The 13,962-nt window shown below is 49.5% G+C and overlaps 1 protein-coding gene across 3 annotated transcripts in view; it reads left to right on the plus strand.

Annotated features, from left to right (window-relative positions):
• LOC115164523 (PDZ and LIM domain protein 2) overlaps positions 1-13,962 on the plus strand; it is a 60,594-nt gene that overhangs the window by 18,882 nt on the left and 27,750 nt on the right. For all 3 annotated transcript variants that reach the window (XM_029717083.1, XM_029717081.1, XM_029717084.1), the window contains one exon: positions 6,710-6,861. In XM_029717083.1, coding sequence (XP_029572943.1) covers positions 6,710-6,861 — 152 coding nt within the window. The remainder of the gene's footprint in view (positions 1-6,709; positions 6,862-13,962) is intronic.

The following is a 13,962-nucleotide window of genomic DNA, read 5'->3' on the forward strand; positions in this document are numbered from 1 at the left end:
GCACATGTTGTTTTACTATTCTTGATTTTCTAAGCTTGTGAGGATACAACAGGAAGATCGAGCTGTAGAAGGCAAGACATTAGCAGAGTTCTACTCGGTAAACAGACTCAGGATATCCAGGGCAGACTGCTCCCTGCCACAGCCACTCTGAAAGCCAGGGAGACTGCCCCTGCCACAGCCACAGACAAAAATAGCTGTTTTCTTGTGAGGATGGGCATTCCTTCTCATTCACTCCCTCTACCATGTAGCCAACAACACCAGCATGCAGGGAACACTGGGAACTGTGTCTCAAATATCAAACCATCTCATAGAAGAAACAGGGGTCCATGCTGAGCAGGAGACCTCATCAGTGAAAGTGGTTGTAAAACCCACTTGGAGAAGCAGCATGTTTCCCTCCTCCCTACCTCCCCCTCCCTCCTCCTCTCTGGTTAAGCAGCTATGGCTTTGGACTGTTTGAAGTGGTTGCATCTTGGCACTAAAACAACATGGATGCCCCCTATTTTCCCGTTCTGTTGGCCTGAAAAGAGAGCTTCCCCCTGTTTCTGCAGGGCATAGCCCCCTGTAAAAATCTGCACCCTTAGTTTATGTGAAGTGAGGTGTGCCCTGATCAGAAAAGGCACGCATCATTGTGGGTTGCCAGAGCAACGCTTAATTGCCACTCGAGTAGACCCACAGACATGACACCGCTGCCATCTTGCTTCGCAAAAGGGACAAACACCTTGTTGCCTGGCATTCTCTCCATAATCTGTCATGTTTCTGTTGGAGATGTATGAAGGAGACCTCTTCATCTTCACTGATTGTGTCTTTTTATTTTTCCTCTTTCTGTTTTTAATTTTGGGCCAGCCTTGTTGAGGCTGCTCTTAAAGGGTAGGTAGCATAAACGTAACCACATGTAATATATGGTTTTGCATTAGAATACATATCAAAAGTCCCAATGCAAAGTTATACCACACTATTCTATTTTTGAGTTAGTGCATAAACGGATCAGTTTCAATAAAATGTTCAGCCAACTTACAAGCAGATACTTTGAATGTATTGTTACAAATCAGCTTGAAAGGTTGCTAACCAACTAGTCTGCTAATATTAGCCCTACTGGCCTGCTAATGCTACTTTAGCAACTAGCTGACTCACGCAGTGCCATCAACACCTAGCTTACATTAACCAAAGTTTTGGAAATGCATAACGCCATCTAACCAAATAATATTACCAGTGTATGCAATTATCTTAGCCAGCCAGCTAAAGTTAGTTATTTTATCCTGCTAGCTAGCCTAGACAAATAACTAACCAACCACCACGGTCTGCATAGCTAAGTAGTAAGCCAGAGAACAACTAGTCTAGCATAGGCAGAAAGCCACAGAACACACACACAACAAAAAAGCCATCGACATAAAGTAGAGAGAGTGTAAACTTACCGATTGACGGCTGAGTTAGCTTCCAAAGTCAAAGAAGAAAAGGAGAGGCCTTCAGAGGGAGAGTCAGCTAGCTAATCCAATAGCGATATAATGAGGTTAATCCACATTGAATTTACCCAGTTTATGTTCATCACTGCTGACACTCACGATCTACCGGTAGGTTGGTAGAAAATAGAGGTTGCAGGTTTCACATTCACGCTCCGCACAGCATCTGGTTTGAGTCTCATTTCAAATCCTGCCTTCCACTGGCCTAGTGGTTAGAGCGTTGGGCCAGTAACCGAAAGGTTGCTGGATTGAATCCCTGAGCTGACAAGGTAGAAATCTGTTGTTCTGCCTCTGAGCAAGGCAGTTAAGCCACTGTTCCCTGGGTGCCGAAGACGTGGATGTTGATTAAGGCAGTCCCCTGCACCTCTCTGATTCAGAGGAAGACACATCATAAATGTGGAAGGCACATTTCAGTTGAAGGCAATCAGTTGTACAACTGACTAGGTATCCCCCTTTCCCTTAAACTAAGCTATCGAAGTCCTCCAGGGGGAAATGAGCGTCGCATACAATAGACATGCGCATGGTTCCCATTCTCCAATCTGCTTGCTTCAACCGGACAAACCATTCCAACTTCAAAGCTTGCTTCTTGTTTTTGGGCCACAAAGGATTGGGCCTGAAATGAGTCATAACCCTGTCCTTGTGGGTATTACTGCACTATCTACAAATGACGGAAAATGACTACAACACTGACTCACTCATTCGACTACCACTACCAAATGCACAGGAGAAAAAGAGTTGCATTTTTTCACATGAATTTATATGGTTTCTTTAACATGTATGTACATAGTAGTTCACCAGTGCAAACACTTGGTTTTGAATGCATTTACATGCTAGCATGGCTAGTACCTAACATTAGCCAGCTGGAACTAGCTAGGTAGCACTGGTTCTCCATATGACGTTGAGAAATAGTGCATTGTGTGTAGTTCCAATATATCCAGAAATAAGTTAATAAAAATGCAAAAATGCTAAAACATAACTGTTTGTAGTTATAGGTAACCACTACAACTAAGTTGCTAAGTCTTTGACCATACTGTGTCAAATAAAATAAAATGTTATTGATAACATGCACGTGTTTAGCAGATGTTATTGTGGGTCTAGTGAAATGCTTATGTTTTCAGCTCCGACAGTGCAGTAATATCTATCAATTTCACAACATATACCCAATACACATGTCACGTCGGTTGAAAGGAGAGGACCAAGGTGCAGCGTGGTGAGCGTACATATTATTTTTATTAGAAAAGACGGCGAACAAAACAATAAACACTACCCAACAAACCGTGAAGCTAAAGGCTATGGGAAAAGGGCTACCTAAGTATGGTTCCCAATCAGAGACAACGATAGACAGCTGTCCCTGATTGAGAACCATACCCGGCCAAAACATAGAAAATAAAGAACATAGAAAAAGGGACATAGAATGCCTAGTCACACCCTGGCCTACCCAAAATAGAGAATAAAAAACCTATCTATGGCCAGGGCGTGACAGTATTCCCCCCCCCCCAAAGGTGCGGACTCCGGCCGCAAAACCTGAACCTATAGGGGAGGGTCTGGGTGGGCTTTTCTCTGTGGTGGCAGCTCCGGTGAGGGACGCAGACCCCGCTCCACCTCTGGCACGGCCCACTTAGGTGGTGCCTCTGGAGTGGGGACCCTCGCCGCCGACCCAGGACCGGGCACCAACTCTGGCAGCTCCGGACTGGGCACCCACTCTGGCGGCTCCGGACTGGAGGGCGACTCTGGCGGCAGGAACAGGACTCACCAGGCTGGGGAGACATGCAGGAGGCCTGACTCTGGGAGCAGGCACAGGACTCCCCAGGCTGGGGAGACCTACTGGAGGCCTGGTCCGTGGAGGAGGCACAGGATAGACCGGGCTGTGCGGGAGCACTGGAGATCTGGTGCGTAGGCTTGACACCACTCTTTCAGGCTCAATGCCCACTTTCGCCCGGCACGGGCGGAGCTCAGGCATAGGACGAACTGAGTCCTCCCAGCGCTCCGGAGACACAGTACGCAGAGCTGGCGCAGGATACCCTGGGCCGAAACGTCGCACTGGAGACCAGACGCGCTGAGCTGGCACAATCCGCCCTGGCTGGATGCCCACTCTCGCATGGCACTTGCGGGGGCTGGCATATAGCGCTCCGGGTACCGTGCGCTTCACCGCATAACATGGTGCCTGACCAGTACCACGCTGCTTCCGGTAAGCACGGGGAGTTGGCTCAGGTCTATCGCCTGACTCCGCCAATCTCCCCGTGTGCCCCCCCCCCAATTTCTTTTGGGGCTGCCTCTCGGGTTTTCTTGCCAGCAGTGTTCCCGCATAACGTTGGCTCCCCTCTCCCGCTGCCTCCGCTCTCCTGGTTTGCCTCCACCTATTCCCATGGGAGGCGATTCCCTTCCAGCCAGGATCTCCTCCCATGTGTAGGATCCCTTGCCGTCCAGGATATCCTCCCATGTCCAGGAGTCCTTTTTACCACGCTGCTTGGTCCGTTGGTGGTGCGAAGTTCTGTCATGTCGATTTAAAGGAGAGGACCAAGGTGCAGCGTGGTGAGTGTACATATTATTTGTATTAGAAAAGACGCCGAACAAAACACTACCCAACAAACCGTGAAGCTAAAGGCTATGGGCCATAAACAAAGTCAACTTCCCACAACACAAGGAGGGAAAAGGGCTACCTAAGTATGGTTCCCAATCAGAGACAACAATAGACAGCTGTCCCTGATTGAGAACCATACCCTTCCAAAACATAGAAAATAAAGAACATAGAAAAAGGAACATAGAATGCCCACCCTAGTCACAGCCTGGCCGACCCAAAATAGAGAATAAAAAACCTCTCTATGGCCAGGGCGTGACAACACAAATATAAGTAAAGGAATGGATTAAGTATATATAAATATATGGATGAGCAATGTCAGAGCGGCATAGACTAAGATACAGTAGAATATAATACAGTATATATATATGAGATGAGTAATGCAAAATATGTCAACATTATTAAAGTGACTAGTGTTCCATTTATTAAAGTGGCCAGTGATTTCAAGTCTATGTATATAGGCAGCAGCCTCTAATGTGCTAGTGATGGCTATTTAACAGTCTGATGGCCTTGAGATAGAAGCTGTTTTTCAGTCTCTCGTTCCCAGCTTTGATGCACCTGCACTGACCTCGCCGTCTGCACGATAGCGGGGTGAACACCCAGTGGCTCGGGTGGTTATTGTCCTTGATTATCTTTTTGGCCTTCCTGTGACATCGGGTGCTGTAGGTGTCCTGGAGGGCAGGTAGTTTGCCCCCGGTGATGTGTTGGGCAGACCGCACCACCCTCTAGAGAGCCCTGCGGTTGCGGGCAGTGCAGTTGCCGTACCAGGTGGTGATACAGCCTGACAGGAAGCTCTCAATTGTGCATCTATAAAAGTTTGTGAGGGTTTTAGGTGCCAAGCCAAATTTCTTCAGCCTCCACACTGTCTGTGTGGGTGGACCATTTCAGTTTGTCAGTGATGTGTACGCCAAGGAACTTGAAGCTTTCAACCTTCTCCACTGTGGTACCGTTGATGTGGATAGGGGGTGCTCCCTCTGCTGTTTCCTGAAGTCCACGATCAGCCCCTTTGTTTTGTTGATGTTGAGTAAGGTTATTTTCCTGGCACCACCCTCAACTCCTCTCTGTCGGATGACTCATCATTGTTGGTAATCAAGCCTACTACTATTGTGTTGTCTGCAAACTTGATTGAGTTGGATGCGTGCGTGGCCACGCAGTCATGGGTGAAGAGGCTTGAGGAGAGGAGTGCAGGAGGGTGCTGAGCACTCACTCTTGTGGGGCCCCAGTGTTGCGGATCAGTAAAGTGGAGGTGTTGTTTCCTACCTTCACCACCTGGGGTGGTCAGGAAGTCCAGGACCCAGTTGCACAGCGCGAGGTTCAGACCCAGGGCCTCGAGCTTAATGATGAGCTTGGAGGGTACTATGGTGTACTATAGTCAATGAACAGCATTCTTACATAGGTATTCCACTTGTCCAGATGGATAGGGCAGTGTGCAGTGCGATGATGATTGCATCGTCTGTGGATCTATTGGGGCAGCAGGCAAATTGAAGTGGGTCTAGGGTGACAGGTAAGGTAGAGGTGATATGGTCCTTGACTAGTCTCTCAAAGCACTTCATGATGATAGAAGTGAGTGCTATGGGGAGATAGTAATTCAGTTCAGTTACCTTTGCTTTCTTGGGTACAGGAACAATGGTGGCCATCTTGAAGCATGTGGGGACAGCAGACTGGGATAGGGAGAGATTGGATATGTCCGTAAACATACCAGCCAGCTGGTCTGTGCATGCTCTGAGGACGCAGATAGGGAATGCCGTCTGGGCCGGCAGCCCTGCGAGGGTTAACATGCTTAAATGTCTTACTCACGTTGGCCACGGAGAAGGAGAGCTCACAGTCCTTGGTAGCGGGCCGCGTTGGTGGCACTGTGTTATCCTCAAAGCGGGCGAAGGTGTTTAGCTTGTCTGGAAGCATGACGTCGGTGTCCGCGACGTGGCTGGTTTTCCTTTTGTAGCCTGTGATTGTCTGTAGACCCTGCCACATACACTACATCTCGTGTCTGAGACGTTGAATTGTGTTGTTACATTGGTGAGTAGAATCTCATATTTCCTACCGTTTTAAGTGCTCACAAGTGCTCAATTATCCTGATTTAAACTCCTAATTTGAGCTTTTGTGTTTGTATGGTTGAGTGTTTGTGTGTGGCTGAGAGAGACTGAGTGAGTGTTGCTGGTGTGTTTTTGTTCCATTAGGCTGGAATTCCCCCTAATGCAGGCAGTAGACCACTGGCATGTGGTGAGGTTGGAGGCAAAGGTCAGGCCAGAGTAGTCAACCCCACAGTCTCACTGATGACCTTTCCCTCAAGGTGTCATGAATCCTCACACTGTTGAGGTGTGCCATGTGCGTGAAGAGCTGTGGTGTCTGTTAATGTTTATTGCAACCAAAATGTAATGTAATCACCAGCTAGAGCCATGTAAGAACTGATTGACACCTGGCAGGCAAACTGAGGAAAACAACCCATCTCTTCATCACAGCCACAGTCTCATGTTATTACAATCATGTCTTCACTGTTTTGTCATAATGATTGTTCATCAGTGTATCTGTCAGCCCTTGACAAAAATTCCAACACTCGATATGCAGCATTTCATTCAGGCTTGCTGGTTATTTACGTTGCTGATGGCATCATGTCTGCACCAAGTCCACAGGCCGTAGAGAGAGTCTGACTGCATCTTTTACCTCTGGCCCATAGGTCAACGGGGGCAGCAAGGCCGAGTTGGCCGCCCTGCAGCCTGGTGATGTCATCCTGGAGATCAATGGAGAGAACACAGTGGACATGCTCAATGTGGAGGCCCAGAACAAGATAAAAAACTCCAAGACTCAGCTGCAGCTGCTGGTGGAGAGGTAGGGTTCACTACAGTGCACAGTTCAAATCAAATTGTATTGGTCACATACACATGGTTAGCAGATGTTATTGCGAGTGTAGCGAAATTCTTGTGCTTCTAGTTCCGATCCTAATGTACTGTATCTCAGCAAAAAAGAAACGTCCTCTCACTATCAACTGCGTTTATTTTCCGCAAACTTAACATGTCTAAATATTTGTATGAACATAACAAGATTCAACAACTGAGACACAAACTGAACAAGTTCCACATACATGTGACTAACATGAACAAAGGGGGGGGGGAGGGGTCAAAAGTAACAGTCAGTATCTGGTGTGGCCACCACCTGCATTAAGTACTGCAGTGCATCTCCTTCTCATGGACTGCACCAGATTTGCCAGTTCTTGCTGTGAGATGTTACCCCACTCTTCCACCAAGGCACCTGCAAGTTCCTGAACATTTCTGGGGGGAATGGCCCTAGCCCTCACACTCCGATCCAATAGGTCCCAGCTGTGCTCAATGGGATTGAGATCCGGGCTCTTCGCTGGCCATGGCAGAACACTGACATTCCTGTCTTGCAGGAAATCACGCACAGAACGAGCAGTATGGCTGGTGGCATTGTCATGCTGGAGGGTCATGTCAGGATGAGCCTGCAGGAAGGGTACCACATGAGGGAGGAGGATGTCTTCCCTGTAACGCACTGCGTTGAGATTGCCTGCAATGACAACAAGCTCAGTCCGATGATGCTGTGACTCACCACCCCAGACCATGTTACAAGTGGTCTGCCACTGCGAGGATGATCAACTGTCCGTCCTGTCTCCCTGTAGCGCTGTCTTAGGCGTCTCACAGTGTGGACATTGCAATTTATTTCCCTGGCCACATCTGCAGTTCTCATGCCTCCTTGCAGCATGCCTAAGGCACGTTCACGCAGATGAGCAGGGACCCTGGGCATCTTTCTTTTGGTGTTTTTCAGAGTCAGTAGAAAGGCCTCTTTAGTGTCCTAAATGTTCATAACTGTGACCTTAATTGTCTACCGTCTGTAAGCTGTTAGTGTCTTAACGACCGTTCCACAGGTTCATGTTCATTAATTGTTTATAGTTCATTAATTGTTTATGGTTCATTGAACAAGCATGGGAAACAGTGTTTAAACCCTTTACAATGAAGATCTGTGAAGGTATTTGGATTTTTTGAAATAATCTTTGAAAGACAGGTTACTGAAAAAGGGACGTTTTCTTTTTTTGCTGAGTTTATAAGCAAGTGCTAGCAAACGAGCTACGACAAGGTAGGCCTATTCGTTCAGCACTTTCTAAATGGACACAGACTGAAATTCAGAGATGTTAGCGCAGATAAATTCAGCAAGATGTTGAGGACCTGTTGTTGAACTTTACTCTTCTTTAATAAGTCACCATACAGAGAGTGAGAGAGACGCGGTTAGCATACCATTTTAAGTATTTTATTAGGCCTATGTGGTCTTAAAAGGAAGGAAAATACTATCACGATGTCACGTCCTGGCCAGTATATGAGGTTAATTGTTTTGTAGTTTGGTCAGGGCGTGGCAGAGGGTATTTGTTTTATGTGGTTCAGGGTGGTGTGTTTGTTTAAAGGGTGTTTCATGTAGTATTTCCGTGGTTTTGGTTTATAGTCTATGTTTATGTATTTCTATGTGTAGTCTGGTGAGTGTGTTTCTATGTTGTGTTGATTGGGGTTGGGACTCTCAGTTGAAGGCAGGTGTTGTCTATCTGCCTTTGATTGAGAGTCCCATATATTGGGGTGTGTTTGTGTTTGTGATTCGTGGGTGATTGTTCTGTGTTGAGCCTATGCTTTGCAGACTGTCAGTTTATCGTTCGTTTTCTTGTTTATTGTTTTTGTATTCGTATTGATTAAATTAAATGTTCAAGATGGAATATATCGACTCTGCTGCGTATTGGTCATCCTTTTCCGACGATGATTTCGTTATATCGTCAGAAGACGAAGATACTTGTGACAGAATCACCCACCTAACCAGGACCAAGCAGCAGAGGAAGGAGCGGAGGAAATACGAGTTGGACTGGCGGGAGAAGTGGACTTGGGAGGAAGTTCTGGACGGGGCCGGACCTTGGCACCAGGCTGGGGAGTATCGCCGCCCGCAGTGGGAAATTGAGGCAGCCAAGGCACAGAGGCGGTGGTACGAGGCCAGAGACGCGCTGAGGGAGAAGCACGAGAGGCACCCCCAATAATTTTTTTGGGGGGGGCACACGGGTAGTTTGGCTAGGCGTAGGAAGAGCCGGAAGCCAGCTACCAGTGATTATATGGAGGAGCGTATGAGGTGGGGAGCGCCATGTTTCACTGAGAAGCGCACTATCTCACCCATACGCACGCACAGTCCGGTGCGAGTTATTCCAGCCCCTCGCAGGTGCCGTGCTAGAGCGGGCATCCAGCCTGGTAGGAGGATGCCTGCGCAGTGCATCTGGTCGCCGGTATGCCTCCGAGGACCAGGCTACCCAACTCCCGCTCTACGCACGGCTACCATCAGGCCCCTGCACAGCCCAGTCTGCCCTGTACGAGCACTCCGCTCGTACAGGGCTACTAGTTCCATCCAGCCAAGGCGGGTTGTGCAGGAGGTAAGATCTAGACCGGCTGTGCGCCTCCATAGCCCTGGGTTTCCAGCTCCTGTCTCTCGTGCGGACCCGGAAGTGCGTCAACCCAGTCCGACTCGTCCTGTTCCTGCTCCCCGCACTAGCCTGCAAGTGCGTAAACCCAGCCTCGCCAGTCAACAGTCGTCGGAGCTGCCCGCCAGTCAACAGTCGTCGGAGCTGCCCGCCAGTCAACAGTCGTCGGAGCTGCCCGCCAGTCAACAGTCGTCGGAGCTGCCCGCCAGTCAACAGTCGCCGGAGTGGTCAGACTGCGCTGAACTGCCGGAGTGGCCAGACTGCGCTGAACTGCTGGAGTGGCCAGACTGCCCTGAACTGCTGGAGTGGCCAGACTGCGCTGAACTGCTGGAGTGGCCAGACTGCGCTGAACTGCTGGAGTGGCCAGACTGCGCTGAACTGCTGGAGTGGCCAGACTGCCCTGAACTGCCGGAGTGGCCAGACTGCCCTGAACTGCCGGAGTGGCCAGACTGCCCTGAACTGCCGGAGTGGCCAGACTGCCCAGACTGTCCCGAGTTGCCAGACTGCCCAGACTGTCCCGAGTTGCCAGACTGCCCAGACTGTCCCGAGTTGCCAGACTGCCCAGACTGTCCCGAGTTGCCAGACTGCCCAGAGCTGCCAGACTGCCCAGAGCTGCCAGAGCTGCCCAGAGCTGCCAGACTGCCCAGAGCTGCCAGACTGCCCAGAGCTGCCAGAGCTGCCAGACTGCCCAGAGCTGCCAGACTGCCCGGAGCTGCCAGAGCTGCCAGACTACCCTGTTCTGCCGGAGTGGCCAGACTGCCCTGAACTGCCGGAGTGGCCAGACTGCCCTGTTCTGCCGGAGTGGCCAGACTACCCTGTTCTGCCGGAGTGGCCAGACTGCCCTGTTCTGCCGGAGTGGCCAGACTGCCCTGTTCTGCCAGAGTGGCCAGACTGCCCTGTTCTGCCAGAGTGGCCAGACTGCCCTGTTCTGCCAGAGTGGCCAGACTGCCCTGTTCTGCCAGAGTGGCCAGACTGCCCTGTTCTGCCAGAGTGGCCAGACTGCCCTGTTCTGCCAGAGGTGCCCGCCTGCCCTGATCTGCCAGGGTGCCCGGCCTGTCAGGATCTGCCAGAGTGGTCCTCCTGCCCTCCGGTCCAGCCCGAGTGGTCCTCCTGCCCTCCGGTCCAGCCTGAGTGGCCCTCCTGCCCTCCGGTCCAGCCCGAGTGGTCCTCCTGCCCTCCGGTCCAGCCCGAGTGGCCCTCCTGCCCTCCGGTCCAGCCCGAGTGGTCCTCCTGCCCTCCGGTCCAGCCCGAGTGGCCCTCCTGCCTTCCGGCCCAGCCCGAGTGGCCCTCCTGCCTTCCGGCCCAGCCCGAGTGGTTCTCCTGCCCTCCGGTCCAGCCCGAGTGGTTCTCCTGCCCTCCGGTCCAGCCCGAGTGACCCGCGTGCCTTCCGGCCCAGTCCGAGTGGCCCGCGTACCTTCCGGCCCAGCCCGAGTGGCCCGCATGTCTTCCGACCCAGCCCGAGTGGTCCGTCTGCCAGGGTCAGCCCGAGTGGCCCGTCTGCCCGGCGCAGCTATCGGCGCCGACAAAGTGGGCGACGCCGAAGGTGGAGCGAGGTCCACGTCCTGCACCTGAGCCACCTCCAGGATAGGTGGGTTGGGGAGGGAGGGTGTAGCACAGTGCCGTCGGTGACGGCAGCCACCCTCCCTTCCCTCCCTTATTGTTTAGGTGTTAAATTTTGTTGGGGATTTTCTTGTTTTCCTTTTTTAGGTGCATCCCGGCGTCTGCACCTTGAGGGGGGGGGTACTGTCACGTCCTGACCAGTAGAGGGGGTAGTTGGGTCAGGACGTGGCAGCAGGGAGTGTGTGTTTTTTATTGTTTCATTGATTTTGGCCGTGTGACTTCCAATCAAGCACAGCTGTAGAGGGTTGTGGTTGATTGGGAGTCACACATAAGTTGCCTACGTTTCCTTTGTGTTTCGTGGGTAATTGTGCTTGTCATTGTGGTTGCACCTGACAGGACTGTGTTGGCTGTCAGTTTTTGTTGTTTTTGTAAATTGTATAGTGTTCGTGTAATTAAATATGACGAACCCTAACTCCGCCGCATTTTGGTCCACTTCTTCCTCAGACAGCCGTTACACATGATCAGTCCAATCAAAGCTACGGTAGATTGTTGACATGATTCATGATGATGACTGCTTGTCTAGCTAGCTTGCTAGCTAAGATTTAGAAAGTATGATGTTGACATGATCAGTCCAATCAAAGCTACAGTAGATACTTGGATGTTGATTAAAGCAGCCCACGCACCTCTCTGATTCAGATGGGTTGTGTTAAATGCAGAAGACACATTTCAGTTTAATGCATTCATGAAGTTATCCAACAATATGTGCTCTGTCATGTCTATTTCAAGTCTTCTCACTCATTGATCGAGACAGGTCTAGGTATCCCCATTTTCCTTTCCCTTATAACGTAATGTTATCTGTAGGTGGCCAATGACCTAGAGCCTTCTTGGACGGGCACTTCTAATGTAAATCTATGACAGTACCCAAGGGGCCTAGAACTGCCAAGCTCTCCCTGTAGAATCTGCAGTGATGTAGTGTCCCCATGAGTGACCGAACAGTGAGCAAATCATGGCGCAACTAGAGAAGATTACCAACGCCTACGCTCGGCTTTCGCTGGCTGCCCCTCCTCCACAGAAAGCACAAGCTAGGCTGAAACACCTGCATTTTGTAGCTGCCTTACTCAAGAGAGTATGGGGCTTAATTAACTCAAGGATATTTTTACATTGTTTGCAAACTGATATGTAACAAGACCTAATGACAAAATAAAATGCAAAACAGGCCCTTTTTTTAGCTAAACATTTGTGGCTCTGCCTCACCTGCCGTGAATGTGATTGGGTCACCACACCATGGCACACAGATCACATCTGTGCTTGTATTTGTGCCAGTTCCACAGTTGCCACATCCTCCCTCCCACTTTCCACGATTATAGTGTTTGTTATTAACGTCTTAAGATGTCTCTCTCACTCTACAAAGGACCTGTGGCTTCATTCTGGGGGAATACCAGAATGTGTCAGAATTATCTTGCCAAGATGAACTGTTTGTTCCATTTCCCATGTTAATAAACATTGTTTAAAAGTTAGCTGAGAACTTTTTAGGGTGGCAGAGAATTGGCTCCATATTGGACCCTTTCCTGTGAAGTGAGGCTATTGGTTGGCGAGTCGTTGCTCTGTCTCTGTCTTTCTGTCTCTGCCTCTCTCTTAGTGAATTCTCACACTAATTTCTTCATGCACGCACAAGCACGCTTCCTCTTTGCATGCCCCAGGTCCATGTGAGTGGATTTTTCCCTGCTGACCTCATGTCTCCTTCCGAGCCAGAAACAACACTGTGACTCCCTGGCTTCCCAGGACAATGGCACTCTGTAGCTCCACCAGCCACTCTGCTCCATCTGCCCCTAGACCCACTGTTCTACTGGCAGAGGCAAACAGGATGGGCAAGGTAGTGAAGGGTGGTTTGCACTATCAAGGCCCTACTGTCTTTAGATGGAAGGCAGTACCATGTCTCTCTTATTAATCCTAGTCCAGCACCCCTCTAGCCACCTCCAATCAACTACAGTATTCCCCCCCTTGTTGGTCCATCTGCAGCATTATGCAATGTGTTGTTCTTAACAGTAAATTAACTCCCATGAAGAATCATGAAAACTACACACATATTATGCAGTGTAATGTCTGATGATCTGACGTATAGTGTAAGAGAGGAACCTGGTAAATGGGTTTACAGCCCTGCAGATCACAGCGGCTGGATTACAGCTGGGTTTGCCCATGGGCAGAGGTTGGCATCAGCTCACCTTTAGAATAGGAGTGTTGGTTAAGGCGTGCCTGTCTTAAACCTGTCTTAAACTGAGGAACTGCACCAAAAACCCATACGTGCAATATCCTGACTTATGCACTCTTTCAGGTACTTTTTGATTTCAGATTGATATCTGCAGCTCAGTGGAGATTTTACTGTGACACTAAAGAGAAAAACACCAGCAGTATCTTGTCATCCATACTGTCATTTATCCTCTATTGTCCTCAACTGCCTCTTAATGAATCCATTGTTCACTGACCATGTGTGCATGATGTCATGTCCCTCTGATCTTATTGGTCCTTGTAATGCGATGTTACTGAGCACCTGCAACTGTAGATGGGCATCGGAATATTGCCCAATGGCACTTATATAGGCTACTGTATAGGCAGCCCTATTCAGTCATGTTTCTTTCTTTGGCACCACATTCAAAGTCTTAGGCCTGTGCATACTGTACAAGTGAGACGTGACGTGCCTTGGTCAATGTGAAGTGTGTGAATGGAATTCAAGATAGCTATAAGACAAGACAGTGGTATGTTTATCCTAATAATTCACTGGATTGTCACTGTTCCCTTCTATTAATCTGCTCTGTTTGTTTTCATCATTAATCTGAAGTTCAGAGGGCAGACAGAATAGATTGCATAGATTCCTATCTGTCTGAAGAATGCTTGGCAGGCAAACTCCCAGGTCCCAT

Source organism: Salmo trutta, chromosome 27 (genome assembly GCF_901001165.1).
Source record: "Salmo trutta chromosome 27, fSalTru1.1, whole genome shotgun sequence".
In the NCBI taxonomy this organism is placed as follows: Eukaryota; Metazoa; Chordata; class Actinopteri; order Salmoniformes; family Salmonidae; genus Salmo; species Salmo trutta.